Source organism: Ambystoma mexicanum, chromosome 2q (assembly GCF_040938575.1).
Source record: "Ambystoma mexicanum isolate Mex_15411 chromosome 2q, UKY_AmexF1_1, whole genome shotgun sequence".
In the NCBI taxonomy this organism is placed as follows: Eukaryota; Metazoa; Chordata; class Amphibia; order Caudata; family Ambystomatidae; genus Ambystoma; species Ambystoma mexicanum.
This window is the reverse complement of record NC_090924.1, coordinates 320700150-320718856: the sequence shown is the minus strand read 5'-3', so window position 1 is coordinate 320718856 and position 18707 is coordinate 320700150. Positions and strand designations below refer to the sequence as shown.

Below are 18707 nucleotides of genomic sequence, written 5' to 3'. Positions count from 1 at the left end.
CATCACGTGGGTGGAGACCGCAGCTGTCCGGGTCCGACCGACGCCCCTGTGGGAGCCAGGTGAGCGTAACAGCACCTGCGGTTTTTAACAGTTCATATGGTAATACATTTACTCTGCAAACACATAGTAAAGTTACCTAAAAAGGAGGAAAATGGTTAGTGTAACATTAGCCTGATTCAAGGTTCTAGAGAGGGTTTCTTCACACAGCAAGTCTTTTAAGTCCAAAAACACAATCCTAACTAAAGGCAGTTCGGAGAGGGCTCGACAAGCAGCAGAATACTACGAGTTCCCGAGGATGTCTTCCAGTCTACAGTGCTCTAGAAGCAGCAAGTTACAGGTGAGACCTGTAAATTGGCTTGATGAAGGGATACAAGCGACGGCTTCAGTCGGCTTGAGTCGGAGGTAAGAGGGGGTGAATCCTGGACACCTCTAGGTGCACTCCAACGCTCTGGAGTAACTTCTTGGAATCAGCTAAGCAATACCATTTTCCCCCACAGTACCTTAGGTTAGAAGAAAATGTTTGTGCTGGATGCTCTGCGATGTTGCATCTGTGGACCTGACCTCTGGATTCCTTGGTCCGGATTTCTTGGTCTGATGACTCAAGGCAGGACACTGAACGGGATCTCTCAGCAGCAGTCTCGAGGGAGGACCTTTGGCATGACTTTCAGCAATTTCTTGGTTCACTCTGCAGTTTTGGCGCCTTTTCTGCAGCACCAACAAAGGACACAGATCACCCCGGTCAATCTTCTTCGCTTCCTGCAGTCCCACATTCTGGCGAGGGGGTCTGTGCGAGTTGGATCGGATATCTGGAGTGTCCTTATGGGTTCAGCAAAATTTGGATGGATGCAACCTTACCACGACGATGCACTCAAAATGGGCAGCAGATCTCCTGGTATTGGGGTTCCGCAGCTCTGGAAACTCATAGGACGTCGGGAGATGGCTCGAATCAAAATTTGTCTTGGGAATGGCTGTTCCCACCAGCCAAAAGGAAGGAGTCGTCCTCTTCGGAGCTCCTCTGTCACACAGAAAACAGAGTCAGGACAGCAGTGGTTGCATCACAGTTCTGCAAAGGGTCTGCAGGCGTCTCTGGTTGTCATCTTCGTTACTTCAGCTTCCGGTGGTCGACTTGCTTTCCACGCCAGAAGTCTCACCTTTTATACAGTTCCAGCACACACTCCTCTGCAATCTCGCTCAGCATTTTATAGAAAGCAGTGTTTGGCTGTCCAATCAGGACAGCCAGACCCCCCTGTGGGAGCTGGCTCTATTCAGGCACTCTGGTAGACAAAGGACAGGGGGAGGGGATGGAAGATTCCTCCCCCACTGCCCAGACACTCTGAAGCCTAAGCGAGGATACCCAAGGGTTCCCGCCAAAAGCAAAAACACACACACACACTGACCTCCCCCTCCCAGAATGGTAGAAGGATTAACAAAGGACAACCACACTAGTAATGGCGAAAAAAGAAGGGGGCCCCAAATTAGTACTTGGGTGTCCCTTTTGTACACTACCGGCGCTATGAACATAGCCTGCGATATAAAAACTACACAGTAGTTGGTGGAACACGTCCACTGCCACCAGCCACCACTAGGAGATTGTCGGTGTGTCATAAAAGTCACAGGAGTAGAGGGAAGGGGGACACTAGGGATTGCTTTGGTACTCCACTGAAGGTGGTGTGTGCCATTCTCTCAGACTACAGAGCTTGGGAGGGATACTAAGTATCTCTCTATCCTTAAGAACTGTAGTTACTCGAGGATACAGAAAAATAATCTTAAAGGAGGACCCCAAAGGTCCCCAGCAACACTGCCCATAAGGAGCAGTGTTTGTTTATTAATTTCTAATGCGCACCAAACCCAAGGTAACAGGGTGCAGCCATAAGGAGATGCAAAGCTTACATAGTTACAGGTATGATACAATGAGGCATATATAATTACTGCAGTAGTAAAAACACAGATGCTGTTAGGGAGAATTCTCAGAAATGTGCTTATTCCCTTCTACCTTAGAGACCCCCAGCACTTTTGCTGGACTTTAGGACTTTTAATGTTTATCCTGAAGAGAGTGAGACCTTTTTGCCACTCTCTCATGCATTTTTATTTGATTGTGTTTCTTTTGGTTTTGGAGTCTGACAAATTCCATAGGCATCATCTTTTTTACATTGCGACACACAGCACCTTCAGTGCAGTGGCACAGGGAAGTCTTTTAGATTTTCCCAATGTTCAAATACCTTCTCTTGGATAAACTACTGTTTCCAAGAGCAGTAAAGTGAAATTGACTTTACTTACATTTGTAACTTTCTAGACCCAGGACACACTATCTTACAATAGGGTGATGGAGGGGTTACTTGGTATCCCCTTCCTCTAGCAGTAAAACCACTGCCACCTGCCATTCTGGCAAACTTGCAATTGTAACACAAATGATACAGGTAAGTAAAAAAAGGGGGACACATTGTATCCCCCCCAGCACTCCAGATAAGGTGGGGTGTGCTGGCTCACTATGTAAAATGTAGAGGGAGATGAAAATCCCGCTTTACCACTTGGGAAGTGGCATTCACCCAAGTACATGAAAGAGAAATTAACAGGGGAGCCCATAGGTGAAAGCCAGTCTAAGCTCAAAAGTTGTAGGAACCTATAACATTATGGAGAGACATAAAAAGGTCACCCATAAAAAAAAAAGAGTAAAAGACTAGATGAGAGGGGAAAAAGATTCCCCTTCACGTAGGGACAAGGTAAAAGTTACCTAGTCAAAGAAAAAAGGTCTGGAGTTGACACAGGTCAGGAAGATGTATCATAGATATGAAAACCTAACCTAACAAGGCCCAAGTGCATCAGGGGCAGGGGAGAAGGTAAAATGGCTTGGCAGTGGGAGTCAAGCAGAAGAGATGAAATGATAACAGTGCACCCTTTTTGGTGCACCCGTCTTCTTTTGTTTCTTAATCACAGGAATGAGGGACAAAAGAGAGGTGGTCGATCCCTGCCGAGATGCAAACCAAAAAGTAAGAACAGTGTGCCCATTCTCTCCTTTTGTTTCTCCAGCATAGGTGTCAACCCACTCAGGCAGCCCTTTAAATTCACGTAGCCACATGCTTAAATGGCTTTATGTGATGTTGGGGCAAAACAAGGAGAGGTAGGAGCACCATTATCATACTTGTTCGTGCTCCCGTGTCTCCTGTTTTCTTATCATAAACGCAAACCGCCACAGGTAGCCCTATGCAGTAAAAGGGCTGCCAGAGGATGATGGCATGGCTACGGCTAGTCGGGGGTGGGGAGCCCGGCAGAGCCCTGGCTCATGAGCACTTTTCTGAGACTTCCACAGCTCTGCCCCAGTTAGCCAAAGCCCACTTAAAGCCCTGCTATTGCCTAAAAAAATACAAGGGGGTGGATCACGCCCCCTGAAAAATGTGGGTAGATGCTGTCCATCCTCGACTTGTGCCCTGCACTAACAACTTTGGGACTTAAAAGGGTGTGCTCATACCATAGTGTGGATGGTCTAGACAAGTCCCAAATTGAAGAAATATCTAGAAATATTACAATAATGTAATATAGCAGGGGCCTAGCAGTGCCCTATGTTTGCTTAAAGATACGATCGCCCTAATCACACAAAGATCTAGTGGTTAGTATGATAGTATGTGTTAGGGAGCTTTACAAAAGTCCACTAAAAGGTAGGCCTTTAAAATACTTGCCCTTGGGGCACAGGACTCCAACTCTTATTATAGGCCTGAACTACACAAGTATGTTGGTAGCAATGGCTGAGCAGCCAGGCGCATCTTAAGCAGGAGAGAGGGCTGTAGCTTGGTACAAAGAAATTGTAGCATACATATTGGCCAGAGAAACACAAACACTATGTATTGTACAAATACATTGTTTATTTAAATACAAGTAGGCCAAATCATGGGGAAGTATTATAACATATCATATGAACACAATTATAAAAAAACAACTCAATACTTATGGTTTGCAAACCAAAGTATAACCTTATTTAGATTACAATCAGCAGTCAAGGTGAATTAAACCTATAACACATTCAGAATGGCATTAGGCTATTTTTGGGGAGTAAAGCCAGTTAGTTACTTTTCGATTACAATAAGTAATTCAAGGGTAGCAGGCCCTTGTGGTCCCAAAATACAGTGTTGTTCAGTTTAGACACACTTAATTATGTATAACATTCTTCTATCAAGAATGGATACAGTTATATACCAATGTTACTTTTTAGAACACAGTTCAGAGAGAGTAACAACTTGTATACTACGTAGAGGCTTTAAGCTACTCAGGGATAAGTATAACTTAGTGAAACTCTTTTAGAGGTGGCCAGAGGCACTTCAGGGAAAGCACAACCCAACAGGTGAGTACGTTACCATGTACTCTTCTAACCAGACACGGAGTGACTTCAATCAGGTAAGTAAGAGAGCATGTTGAATGAACTCAGCAATATTACAGTTTAATAAGAGCAGCAGCTATTCAAGGTCCGTAAGTATCCTAGTATACTTTTCAGAGGGCCTACAAGCGACTCAAAGACAAGTAAGAACTTTGTGAAACTATTTTTGAAGAGCACTAAGCAATTCAGGGAAAGCACAACCCAGTGTTACACTTTTAAGAAAGACACAATGGGCCTCATTACAAGTTTGCCGGTCAGGTAACAAGGGTACCGGTAACTTTGCCGGTACCGTTGTTACCAGACCGGCAAACTACAAGTTCTGCTCGCGGGTGCCGGTGCTAACGTCCTCCCCTCCATTACCATTGAGTCCTATGGGACTTAAATGTAATGGGGAGTGATAAATTCCGGCGCCTGGCAATGGGGAAATACAGGGTCCGCCAGGGTTGTAATGGCCCTGTATTTCCCCATTGCAAGGTGCTGGAAAAATTCACAAGTTCGGCGGCCGCCTACTGGTTTTAGCGGCAAGGCTAAAGCAGAACTTGTAATGAAGCACAATGCATTTCAAGGTAAGTAAGTGTATGAATGGATTTCGAAACTCTGCTCTGGAGGCCACCCTTGTTGGTGAAACACGGAACACTTATGCAAAGTTAGCCAGGACAATTCAAGGTAGCTTGGAGAGCAGTCAAGGCTAAGTCCCAGGAGTAGTGGGGGTGATCTGAGGTCTTGGACGAGCACACACAGGATGACAAGAATTACGCCCAGACAGTAGCATATAAAAAAATAAACATTTTATTTGGCCCAGAACAAACAGAAGTGAATAATGGAAAACACAGTAATATCACTTAAGCGCACACGAATAAAAATATATGTACAGTCACTCTTCGGGCGATGTGGTAAAGTTAGAGCAAGGTGTCTCACGAGGATAGCTCAGCGGCAACGTGCTCATCTTGGAAGAAAGATGGCACGGAGCAACACAGGTTCGATCCCCAGGTCTGCGATTAGAAACCTCTGGGTATTAAGTGCGCTATAAATAACCTATCATAACATATCGTAGGGTAGGGTGTTGAAGTGAGGAAACTTTGGTTCTGAGAGTCAGGAGAGGGTCTGCTGCGGAGAACAAAGCGGATCCCAACTTTCAGATGGCTTTAGGAAGCAAAGGCCACCCAAGCCAAGGCAAGGACCACAATGGATCCTTTGTGCGTAAAAAGGGTTTGGAGCCACCGGTAAGTGGTATGATTACTTACCGCTCTTAGCTCACTCTGGGTCTAAACTTGGCAGGTTTGAAGAAGGTCGCCTGTGAAATCCCCTCCTTGGTTCAGCTTCAAAGTGCACAGGTGCTGCTGGTGCGGATGCAGGTCTGGTTTACAACTGGAGATGATCATTTGTCTCGAAAGCAGGACAAACAAAAAGCACTGATGCAGCTGGTCTCAGGACACTTGAAGAAAGGCGGGAAAGTTACCAGCAGCGACCGCCACTGTTGCACAGTGACACAGGAGCACCCAAATCATGCGGTCTGATGCACGCTTCTCTCTCATGCAGCCAAAAGCAGCTGGGACAATGAGATTTGGCAAGAGGATGCTTTGCAGTGCGAAGTAGGACTGCTGCAAAGCTCAAGCCAAAACTCAATGAAACAACGGTGCAAGGTACAAGCTGGTCAGTCCACTGGAGGGACCAGGGAAACGTCTGAGAAGGCTCATTTGTAGGTCACTGAGGAGGCATTTAGAGTGATTGGTCCCCCCAATCTATGGGGTTGAAGCACCTTTGCAGGTCTTCAGAGATTGAGAGAAAAGCAGAGCTCTACCGCGACAACAGCGGGCTCAGGGTACCAAACCTTCTCTGCACGGTTCCGGATAGTGCTTGGATCTGCTTCACTTCTCTAGATACTTGGCTCAGTGTATAGGTCGAGCTGGACATATTGTTGACCTGCAGGTCTGCATTTAGTACCCCGCCTCATATCCTAAAGTCCAGTGCGTGGTTGCATCCAGCTGGCCAATGAGGAGATCTCCAACACTCCTGCACGCCGGCAGTGGTCTAATCAGGGACCACTGAGGCTCTGGTGTCCTCGTGCACACCAGGCATTCTGGCACCAGTAGTGTGAATTGGGACAAGACAGTCCCAAATACGGTCTCCCTGGGTCACAAAGATCAGGAGGAAGGCCGACGGACAAAATGGCAAAGGGAGAAGACAAAAAACAAGGGAGAAGACAAAAGACCTTGTGGCACGGCCATGGCGGACACTAGCCTCAGTCATTAGCCAAACGCATTAAACGCGTGGCTTGGTAAAAGTTCATTAAAATACATGAAAAAGCTTCTGCTGTCACCAGTCTACTCCTAGGCACATTGTCCAGTTACCAAAAAAAATCCTTACTGGATGTCTAGAGCCCAAAAAATGCAAGAACCCCAGGACCCCCACGGTACAGAAATGTACTTTGCGCATTGAAATTCAGTTGCCAAAAGTGGCAACAATGTCATAAGACTAAGAGAAACAAAGTTTCTCAGTACGGGCTGTCTGAAGGACAAGTCAGTTTCCGCAGAACGATGAGCAGGAGCCAAGTGGAGTGCAGCTGAAGGCTGTGCTCCACTGGCAAAAGTCAGGACAGGAGGCTGAAACAAAAGAAAAATGTTTGAGGGGAAGGGGGAGGGGTCCACAAATATAGAGGTAAAATAGCAGTAAGTGAAATTTTACATAATAGTAAGGAACTTCATATACTTTTGAGAGGAGCTACAATCAACTCAAAGACAAGTATTAATTCTAAGGGTGAACTGGAGACTGAAGAAATTGACACTGAAGGAAAACTGGCGGTGGCTCTGGATTTGTCGCCCTTTTACAGGAGCCAGATGAAGAACTATCACTGGTCGGTTTCTCTTCACTCAGTCCTGCACTCTGGTGAAGGGACTTCAGAGATTTGGATTGCGTCTCTGGAGGTCCACCAAAGTTTCAGCAGGATTTGGGACTTTGGAAGACCATACACTGCACTCAGACTCGTGGTCCCCCAGTATTAGCGGTTTGCAGCCCAGCAGGGTCATAGCAAGGACAGCCAGCCTCCCAGTTGGAACTGGTTGCAGGCAGGCACAGCAGAAGACAAAGAATGCAAAGAACAGCAGTTTCCGAGCTTTCCCCAGTTTCCTGTCCTCACAGACACCCTGAGCGGCTTTCCCATGGAAACCCGTCGAAGACAAATGTTTTAAAAAAGGTCACCCCCACCCTGCACGGCAGAAGGATGTAGAAAGAACAAACCATCTTGAATTGGCGGGAGGAAAAAAACTCACAATTTTGAGTCAATGGTGACCCTTCTGTGCACTACCGCGGATGTGAGGGGGTAAGAATTGCACAAAAGTAGGTAGGATAAAACCACTGCCAGCAGCCATTCAGATTAGCTTGTCACTGTAACCAAAAAGTTAAAGGAGCAGTGAGAAAGGGGATACAGTGTAACCCCTCAGGACTCCACATAAGGTGAGGTGTGCTGATCTCACAATAGAAAAAGATAGGAAGGATAAAAATATCCCCCTATAACAGAAAATGAAGAGGGAAGCCTAAAGGGCTGACAGCAACACTGCACAGAGGGCTGTGTGCTGCAAAAGTCAAAAACAGATGCCATAAAACCTGGAGGAAAGCAGTACTGCAAGAAAAAAGGTATGCAATGTGTAGTAAAGCAAGTGCCACGCTCACTTAGGTTACTCCTGGTAAGTTTATTGCCAGCTCTTAAGTTACAATTACAACAGGACATAAGACATCAGATAGACAACAACACCGATTACCCACTAGCCAGGCAGCGAGGGACCAACTGACTCTGAATGGAACACTCACCAAAGCATTCTCTCACTCATATCGACATTCCACATGACATCACCAGGGACATCACAAGCCACAGCAGACTCGGACAAGCACTACACAACACACCTCCCTCCGTTACCAGAACACACATGGAAAGGCACACACAACACTAGCACACCACAGACAAGCACATCATAACACATCTCCCTCCTTACTACATACATACACAAACAGCATGGACTCACAACGAACACCTGCACCCATCACAAATCAAGCCCACACCAATGTGCTAGTTCTACAGGAGACTCCCACAGCTATGCAAATCCGAAACTGCCTCTATACATATGCAGATCACTTTCAAGAAAAACACACATTTCTTTCTGTCTGTCCCTGCCACGAACAAACTCTAGACTCACACCTACCAGCCCAGATACAAGGCAAAATCCAACCTACATCCCAGTACCACCATACAAATAACTTTTAGCCTTCTGCTCGCCCCCGCCACCGGCGAGCCTCCAGGCTGCCACCCTGAAGCACAACCTCCCATCCTGAGACAATGCCCAACCTCCAGGATGACAAATGGACCACCATACCTGAGAAGAGCACAACATAAAGGAAGAACAACGATACCAGGTCACATCATCACCAGCACCATGATCTACTGTGCTATATCTCACAAATGTTGTAAGCCATCCCAATCACATACACATAAAAACACAGCTAGACTCAGCCAATAGAGCACATCCAACCACACCAAGGTATACAAATCCTCCAACAATGTAAAGATGCTGGCCAACCATCTTCAAAACCACCGACATAATGTTGGGTTGACCACCCATCCCAATTACAGCTCCACACGAGTCACAATATCAACCCTGACCTTTAATACAACCGCCAGGATCGACATGCACAATCACAGAAAAGAAAACATATTACCAGACTCATCACCTTGGACAACATCCTACTCTTTTCCTACTCTTGGGTTACCTGGAGGGCATCCCCAACTAGCACCCTCAACCACGTTTTACAACAAAACCACCTGTCCCTTAAAGAGGAGTACACTAAATGCTTCGTCCTACAATGCACTACTACCCTTCTTAACATTACGGGAGACACTACCTTCCCTACACTCTGTACTGCACAGCACAACCACCAACTCACACTTAATGCCGTCAGAGGCGCTACCTCCCAGCACTTTTAACCTAAACGGAGACCACCTCCTCAACCTTAGTGGTGCATACTTCACACATCAAACACACAACCGTAACAGGCGCTACCTCCAATAGTTAACTTCCACAGAGGCGCTACCTCCCTAACATTAGTGGTGCATACCACACAAAACCAAAAGCACTGCTACCAGAGGCGCTACCTCCCAGCACTGTTAACCTAAAACGGAGGCGCTACCTCCCTAACCTTAGTGGTGCCCATCACCCACTAAAAAAAACATACTAACGTTGGTTATTCTCATACTTCACACTGAACTGGAGTACCAACTCCCTTCATAGGGACACCCCTAACCTCACATGGATCACCTGCTCATGTGACGGCATGACACTGACTCACTTCCCATACCTGTGTCACCTATTAAATTTCAAAGTCATTCCCCATACTTCTTCAAGTCTATGGACATTAAATGACACTTCGACTTGTAGCTATTGCTTTAACTCTAGCAACGTTCATTTTCCAGTCAATTGAGTATTTGTGAGCTAAAAACCTAAAAGTCCATGTTGTTATTTAACAACCTAACACCTTGAATTCCTCAAGTGACTATTCAAGCCCATTCACACACACAGGCTCCTCATTCGTCCCCTTGCCACACCATTTCTAGCACTTCACTTTTAGCCAAATTAAGCTTTCACTATATTCTTAACATTGTCCATCATAGTCCATTGACCTACAATTCCTCAAGATGGTTAAAGTTAGCTTCACATGGAATAAGGTACTTTAAACATTTGCTGTTCGTCAATATTACACAACTGTCGCACCAGCAATTCGTAAAACTCTTAAAACTGCTACATCAACAAACATTCTTTTTTCCTTTTTAAATTCTTGTAACAAGACTCTACAAGGAAAAGGATACGCAATTCTGACTCCTTCCCACGTCTTGTAGCATTCCGCCGTTTCCGATAAAAAAAACAGCACTGTTGCAAAGCTGCTCAACACGCAGTGGCTTCCTCCTCGTCATCAACAGCATCGATGCGCCCTCCTTGTACACATCACTGTCCCTACAGAGTATTCCGTGTTACGGGACACCCCTGTCAGTTCCTTGTTGACAGTGCCCACAACATTTCTTTCAATGCTGCTCCTTAGGATTAAGTTCACTATCTTCAAACCACCGATAACTTTTATTATCTTCGAGCGGATTACAAGCTCCTCCTCGCTGCATTGCTTCATAGTGATAACCCTAATGTGCGGATAATGCACCACCACGTTTTCGGGTCCTTTTCTCTCCAACATCATGAGTTGTTTTCCAAAGCAACAAGTCAGTTACCTTCCCGGGAACACTGAAGATGCAGCGTTCCATTGCTTCGCCGACTCCCTCAGCATCTGACCTGACGACATCAGTCTCGGCATGTAGCGATGGACAAAGGAACTCCTGCGCTGGCCAACGGACTAACGGTCACTTCACAGACCCTTCACCAGCCCGCATTCGTACTTCACGTAACAGCCGTAGTGCCTTTCAGCACCCATTGTTCAAGCTGCTGGGGCTGCTTATGCTTCAGCATGGGACACCTCACACTTCACATCCTCTTCTGTTTTACACAGGAAACACTGCCTCTTCGCCTAGTTTCCCCCCTCGGTTTGCCTTAACATCCAATTTCGTTTTCATAAGTCTTACACCGAGATTCTACTGCTCATGGGACACTTCCACTTTACGGGCCCAGCTCCACTGCTAGGCTTCCCTTCATCTGATGGCCCTTCTTGTCCCTTAAACCCCCGGACCCAGCACTCCCAACACTTATGGGCTGCTGATCCTTACTGCTATGGGGCTCTCTTTCCCTGACCCGCCCCGGGTGATGGGGTTCTTACTTGAGTTGGGGGGCAGTGTTGTCCTTCTACAGTTCTGTTACCTCTTGCACACCCCGCAGCAGGCTTCTTCTTTCTTCAACTTCTTGAGGTGTCTTTACTTTTCCTTGCACCAGGGTTCTTCTTCTCAAGAGATCCTCATCGCCAATGTAGTAAAGCAAGTTCCATGCTCACTTAGGTTACTCCTGGTAAGTTTATTGCCAGCTCTTAAGTTACAGTTACAACAGGACATAAGACATCAGATAGACAACCCCACCGGCTACCATCACCCAGGCAGGGAGGGACCAACTGGCTCTAAATGGAACACTCACCTAGGCATTCTCTCACTCATTCATCGAAATTCCACATGACAACCACATGACATCAACAGGGACATCACAAGCCACAGCAGACTCAGACACACACTGTACAACAAAAAGAAATACAAAAGGGTCTCAAAGCTAGGGTAAAAGAATGAGTGAGTGTGGAAAAATGTTCCAACTCACTCAGGGAAACAGACCCCAAATCCAGTAGTCCATCAGAAAGTGCTGGGGAACTCGTATGTTAAGGGGATTTAACATAAATTCGGACCCCTGTTATTCGAATAATTGTATCATTCGAACAATTGTAAACTAACAATTCGGGTAATACTGGATTTAATCCACTCCTGGATGGATCTCTTGTTCCAGTCGGTTTAACATACTGTAGAGCCCCTCAGCATTCTTTTTATGACAACCCTGATCGATGCTTTCAGGTTTTAGCCTCTGCAAGCTATAAGGCATGCAACTATTATTGGGGCTGAGCTAACAGACCCTCAGGAGGTGTTTCTTCTCCTGAACCCAAGTTTGGCTTTTTAACAGGACCCTCTGTAAAAGGCCCTAATGATCCAGAGTGGTCTCCCTAATTGGAGACCCAAAGGCCTCACATGATTCCTATCCACCTCTCCGGCAGGAGCAGGCCGGGTTACAGGTTTCACTAAAGGAGGTCTACTGGGAAGGCATGGTGTATGCTCCCTTTTCCTCTTGGATCTGGATTTTTCTTGTCTAGAGGTTGCCCTTTTTGGCAATAGGAATTTTAGAAAGAGAGAGGTTTGTCTCTCCTTCTGGAATGGCAGGAAGGTCCAACTTCTTGTCACCTAGGTGAACGACCTCCACTAGTATAAGTGGGTCTTCTGGGAGTCCAGTCACTTCAGCATGTGCTGGGCGAGGGGTCTCTGGAGTGACCTGAAGCTTTTTCGGCCTGGGGGCTTGTTCCCTAGTGGATGTTTTGGGCTCAAGGCCCTGCAGCCCACCAGAGAAGCAGAGTTTACTCTTAGTCTGTGGGGAGAGGTCCCTTAAGGTGGCCTCTCTGGCATCCTTTGTAACAGCTCTTATCCTTTGACTAGGGGGCTCTTAGCTGTGTGGGAGACAACACCTAATGTTTTAAGGTCGTTAACAGCACCAGGCAATTCTGCCTGAACACGGACAGGTGTCTCAACAGTCATATTCCTACATTGTACGGTAACAGGCATGATAGGGAGCATCTGGACAGAGCCTCCAGCAAACGTAATGGGGCCCAGAGATGCCTTAGCTACATCCTCTGGGTTGAGTAGTGACTCGCTCACCAATGAGAAGCTAGCTGCAGTGTTTTTAATTACAGGGGTCTCCTGACAATTAATGAGAACTCCTTACTTGATGTACTCTCTAGTGTTTTCTGGGGTAGAGTGGTGGGGTCCCCGATTCTGGTCTCAGGAATTTAAGGGTACACAAACTACTCCGGCTTGAACTCTGTAAGGTTCCTGGGCCAGAGAATGAATGAATGCTTTGTCCGAGTATCTTCCCAATCCTGGGGGAATGCAAAGGCAGCCGAGGGGATTCCAATGGGTTTACCCATTCACTTCATGTCTCCTTTCGCATGGTCCCCAGACCCACAAACCACACATACCAAATGTTTTCTGGTATGGGGATTTCTGGAAACGTCCTTCTGGTTTGGCCCGAGAAGGTCCATTTTCCCTATTGTATTTCCCATGGTATTTACCCTTATTACGTTAGTGGGCCACATTGGATTGAGATGCCGCTAAGGGCGTCTTCCCTTTCATGCTTTTCCCCTCCTTCATTTTGTGAGGAGCCCCAGAATCTTTGTGAGTGGCCCTGTTGCCCACCCACAAGACAGCACCTAGTGCGAACTTCTTGGGGTCTAGTTCCTTTGAGTGAGCCAGATGCTGTCACAAGTCTGGGATACTGGCATCAAAAATGGTTTCTAACATGAAGAGATTACTCATGCCATTAAAAGTACTCACCTTATGGCCTTCAATCCACCCATCTAAGTTTTTCAGCCAGTCACACACCCAGGTGGTCCACAACATACCATCTTTCTTATGTTCTCCAAAGCGGTTTAGATATTGGCAAGGAGTCTTGCTATGAGCGCTTGCCTCACCAGTTTGTAGTTTTTTATGTCATGAGCATTCATGTGCAGAATCACATCACAACCATTCTAGGGAATCCTAGAAATAACCCATGCATTCTTGACTATAGGTGTGCCCAGAGTTCTTTGTACTTACCTACAGCTCTTCTCCCTCCTAGATTAAACTTGGCTGCTCGCCCCCATTGCTACCAAAACTTTTGGATTATTCAAGCCAAAAATAAGAATTGGAGATGTGTACACCTAACAGGGAGTCTTCTAGGTGGACTTTAGTAAAACACCCTAACAGTAGCAGGCTTGCAGCATACATGAAATAAGGGACACAACAACCTACGTGTTACCCCAAGACCGTATCCTCAATGCTAAGCACCACATTGTTGAGATGGATTTCTATAATCTGGCCTGGTGGACAGATTTTAGGAGGCCACCCTAGTCATAGTGAACAGGGTAACTCTGAGGTTAGCCATCAGTAGGCTGTTCACAGGAGATTGCAAGTGGGGTCAGAGATCCACAATAAGTCCACACAGTGAAGCTCAAAATAATTCAATTTAGACAAGTAACTACAAAAATACTATACTTATTCCAGGACGAAAACACACACTAAAAAAATAAAACAAACAGGTGATAATAGTGCACAACACTCAATTATAAACATATGTACAGTCAACATAGGTTCTTAGAAATGCATTCAATCAGTTAAAGAAGTTAAGAGGGTGATGCAGTAAGCAGGAAGATGAATCCCTATTAAGAGTGGGGGCCTTGTGCACAAAAGCCACAATGCTTCTCCCCAGAAAATGTCTGATGTAGGTAACATTCTTGTGTTGGTGAAAAGGTCAAGAGAAGATAGTCAACAAAATTTACCAGTAGGTAAAAATGTGTTTCTATCTTATCTTTCAGGTGCAACAGCTTTAGACAATCTTCAAAACAGAGCAGTACAGTAGATCTATCAGCTTAAATACAATGTCAGTAGATTCCACACATGCAGCCTTTTCAAGAGGGGACACAGCTAGTGTGGCCAACTTTCGAGTTAAAATACGGCCTTTTATAATAAACAAGCACAAAATAGTGTTATTATTGGAACGTGATAGAGGCTTCAAAAATATGAAAAGCCTGGTTCTCTAGTCTAAATATTTGAAAGAGCCATTGCTAAAGGACAGCTGCCAAGTGACTAAAGAATTTGCTTTAGTATGGCAGCTTGTCTCAGAGGTACCTTGACTCCAAAGAGAAGGAAAGCCAGGCGGTTCATCACAGCCGGTGAGTCGAGGGGAAGAGTCCATAAGAAACCAAACTGTATTGACTGAAAAGTAGCAAACGGCTAATTTGAACTTTGAAAGGATTAAAGATACTACTGATGAGAGAGGGGGAAAACCAGCAAGAGAGGCGTTCAGCACCACATGGGTGCTTTTGCAGGAAACTCTGGGCAATTACCCGATGATAGAGACTACCGTAAACAGAAGGCCTTGGGAAGAGGCGAAGAGAGGTCAAAGTGGTCATACAGGAGTCTTGTAAAATCTTCTGTACCGTCAAAAGTCTTTGACTGGCAGATGATGGTGAAGAAAGGGCCATAATCCCGCTTGGTGAAACTAGCGTATGACCTGTGTTTCATTAAGGTTGGCAAGAGTGAACCCGGAGGAGGGATGCTAACAAAAAGGGGCAAAGTCTAAAGTCCTGAAAAACAGTGAACTGTCTATAGAAGTTGGTGAGAGCGAATCCAGCAGAGGGAAGCCGACAACAGGGGTGAAGCCCTAGGAACTGTTTCAAAAGACATTCCGATGTATGCACGCAAGTAGTATTGGAAGACCAGGGGAAGTGAATTGTCTACCTTGTCAGTTGGGTCCAAGCCAGGCCAAGGGAGATCCAGGGGTGAAAAATTCACTACCCAAAGTTTTGTGAGAAAATAACTATTTATTTGTTTTGTTGAATAGGATTCGTGAGAGGGGGTCTGCAAACAGAAGAGGGGGACCCACGGGTGAAACCATCACCCAACGTATGTGTGGAAAGGAAAAGTTTTGTTTGGTTATGTTGTTGAATACATCAGGCCCTCGAAGGAAAAACTTTTTATTGGAGCTGTGTAACACACATGAAAAGATGCCTTTGGAGTCATCTTAAAACTCCATAATCAAAACAAATAAACACAGAAAACAAACAGAATTAAAAAATTTCAGAGTCCCAAAGTTCAGCAAAAGAGCTGGGGGTCTCTAAGGTAGAGAGGAATTAGCACATTTTGAGAATTCTCCCCAACACATGGCGGGAGGGTGAGTTTTCAAGCAAGGCAGGCTGATTGGGTGGCTAAAAGCTTTTGAGGATGCAGCAGGTGTCTGCCTGCAGATAGGGTCTGGTAGGTTTGGAGTTGGTTGTCCCAGCGAGTGAGCAGGTAACGTGGGTGCCCAGAACTGTGCTTTGCAGGGTGGGGGCGTAGTAGCGCTGTGCTTGGGTTGATTGGGCTAGGAACTACTGGTGGTTCTTGCAAAAGTGAAGGGAGAAGGGTCTATTGGCTCTGTGGGCGAGTAGCGATGTGGGTTCATTGGTGGCGTATGGTGGGTCGGGATGGGGGTGCTAGTGTTCAATACCTTTATAGTATAGTTGGTCTGGGCAGTGTTACATTGTGAGGGCAGGTGGGTGGCATCACGGGGGGCCGGGGCTTGCATAGCGCGGGGAGGGAAGGGGGGACTGGGTGGTTTGTTGTGCTGGTGTCCATCCAGAGCATTTTAGCGGGTAGTAGGCCATGAGGAGTGGCAAGTACAGGCCGCAGGGCTGAGGGTGGGAGTGCAGATGCTGGGAGAGTGTGGCTGCATAGCGGCGGAGCATGGTCAGCCATATGCTTGTCTGAGGCATACTGTAGTGTGTGTGGCTGTATCGCAGAGGTGTGCAGTGAGGCAGGGGCGCTCCCACTTGGTGGTGTTGCTGGCATGAGGACGGCAAGAAGGGTGTCGGAACTGGGTAGCTTACTTAGGGGATCGGGATGAGATCTATGGGTGCGCACAGGAGGGGAAGCCGTGGCACATATTATAAATGTAGCAGAAGTCTTATCTTTGTTTCTTTGAAGTTCGGGCAATCATGCAGAATGCCTCACAGTATCACACCATCACCGGCAGAGACAAACTCGCTCTGCCTTGACTTCTGGCCTTCACTGAGTGCTGGCTGCGCCTCCCAGCTGGATGGTCTGCTGGGAGGTAGGGCAGTGAACAGCCAATGAGGATGCTCCATACTCTGAGGGGAAGGCTGGGAGCAAGTTGTATCTCCAGATACAGCTGCGGCCATCTTAAGGGGGTGCAGGGGTCTCAATGTGCAACCGAAGGTGTTGCATATGTCGGATCTTGCCAGGAAGGATGTGCACCCTTTGTTATTTTGTTTATAGTGCGAGGGCTAAGATAGGACATTTTGGACACAAGGGCGGATTATCAGTTACGAACTTCCTGACAAAGACAGATCCTTAGTTTTGCTTTCTAGGTAGGGACATTCCTCTTTAGAATAGGGCCTGAGAAGCATTTTCCCAACCTCTTCATTTAATAAACGTCTGTTTAAAAACATGAACATCTTGTGTCTGCCTCTCATTGCTGACCCCTGACATTATACACTACCTGTGTGTTGTAACTGATTTTTAATGTAAATCAATAATTCACCCAATATCTATCATGATATTTTGTCATGCAAACAAAATCACAAACAGACCTGAATATTTACCCCCCCTTGCCCTCTTATATGCCTAGGACTCCCCTGTGTACCCAGCATTTGTAAATGGCCTTACCTGTATGCCCATATAAAATCTGGCAGTTAGAAGTAGCGAGTTCAAACACTTTCAGCTGAGGACTATTGGTAGCCACCACAATATGAGAGTCTGAAGGCCCCAGGAACTTCACATCCAAAATCTCGTCATTGTAGCCTGCAAACTAAACACAAGGAGCAAACATAGGCCAGATGAGGGAGAGTGCTGAGATGGTAAGACGTCCGTCTAAATAAAGCTAGCCAATGAGTACCACCTTGGACAATAAGATTTTGTATGAAAGAGATGGACAGCATAAACCTAGTCAATCTCTGATACACTTCTTGAATCTGTGTGGCTTCTACCAGACTTGCAACCATTTGGCCCACAATTTCTCCAGCAATCCCTTCATTCATGAATCACCCACCTGCTTTCTCAGGTGAAGGGTTTGTAGGTCATATATCATGATGTTGTGCTCCACGTTCACTGTTGCTATCGCCTGCTGACTGGGTACCAGAGTGCAGAACGTCAAGCTATGTTCTCCTGCTTCGCCCTCCAAATCCCGGGGTTTGTGAGGCACGGTCTGTGTATAGACGCATTGTGCGGTGGCAGCTTCCCAAACCCTCAAGATTCCTAATGCAAAAGAGACAGCAATGGAGGTCTGTTATGCCACAAACTGCAAAGTAAAGCTTCACAATTATGCCATACTTCTAATATAGTGGTGTAAGTCATGCTTTCTTCAAAACTGCATAGGAAACTGATCTGGAGAGGGGCACAAAATACACTGTATATGTAACTTCTAGACCTGATGTAGAGTAAAAGCATCCACTGTCAATTAAACACATCTAATGTACAGTAACTTAAAAGATAAAAAACACACATCAAAATAGACCACCCTCTTGCAAAACCAGTCTGTGGAAATCTGCAAGTATCCTTTTTTGGCCAACATGGCACAGGTATCAGGCTATGTCCAATGTGAGAGACATTCACTTGTTCCTAATAAACACCATCACAGGCTGCTAAAGGACGAACGTTCTCTGCTGTGGAATGTACGGTTGTAGCTATGGAAAGAATAATTGACAGCACAGCACTTGTCCTGGGAAGCATATACTGGGAGCGCAATTCTAGTCAGCATGCATGAGGATCATCCAGGCCTCACTCAACCCATAGGTTGAGCCACTGAAAGACCTCAAGCTGCAGTTCTATTCTCAGCAGCTGCAGCCAATCATGCCCTAAAACTGCACTTCATTCTGAAACGGAGATGGATGCTGTTATGGAGAATTCTCATTTCTCTGCTAATTCCTTTCAACCTTAGAGACCCCCAGCTCTTTTGCTGGACTTTAGGGCTTTTAATTTTGATCCTGGAGTGAGTGAGGCCTTTTTCTCACTCATGTATTTTTGATCTGATTTGGACTCTGTTTCTCTTTGGTTTTGGAGTCTGACAAACTACATAGGCAT

At 46.1% G+C, this 18707-nt stretch overlaps 1 protein-coding gene across 1 annotated transcript in view; it reads right to left on the bottom strand.

Moving 5' to 3' along the window:
• Nucleotides 1–18707, bottom strand: part of TBL3 (transducin beta like 3) — a 412146-nt gene that overhangs the window by 268432 nt on the left and 125007 nt on the right. The window contains exons 10-11 of the mRNA XM_069647302.1: nucleotides 17677–17882; nucleotides 17295–17436 (exon numbers count right to left, since the gene is read on the bottom strand). Of these exons, the coding sequence (XP_069503403.1) occupies nucleotides 17295–17436; nucleotides 17677–17882 (348 nt within the window). The remainder of the gene's footprint in view (nucleotides 1–17294; nucleotides 17437–17676; nucleotides 17883–18707) is intronic.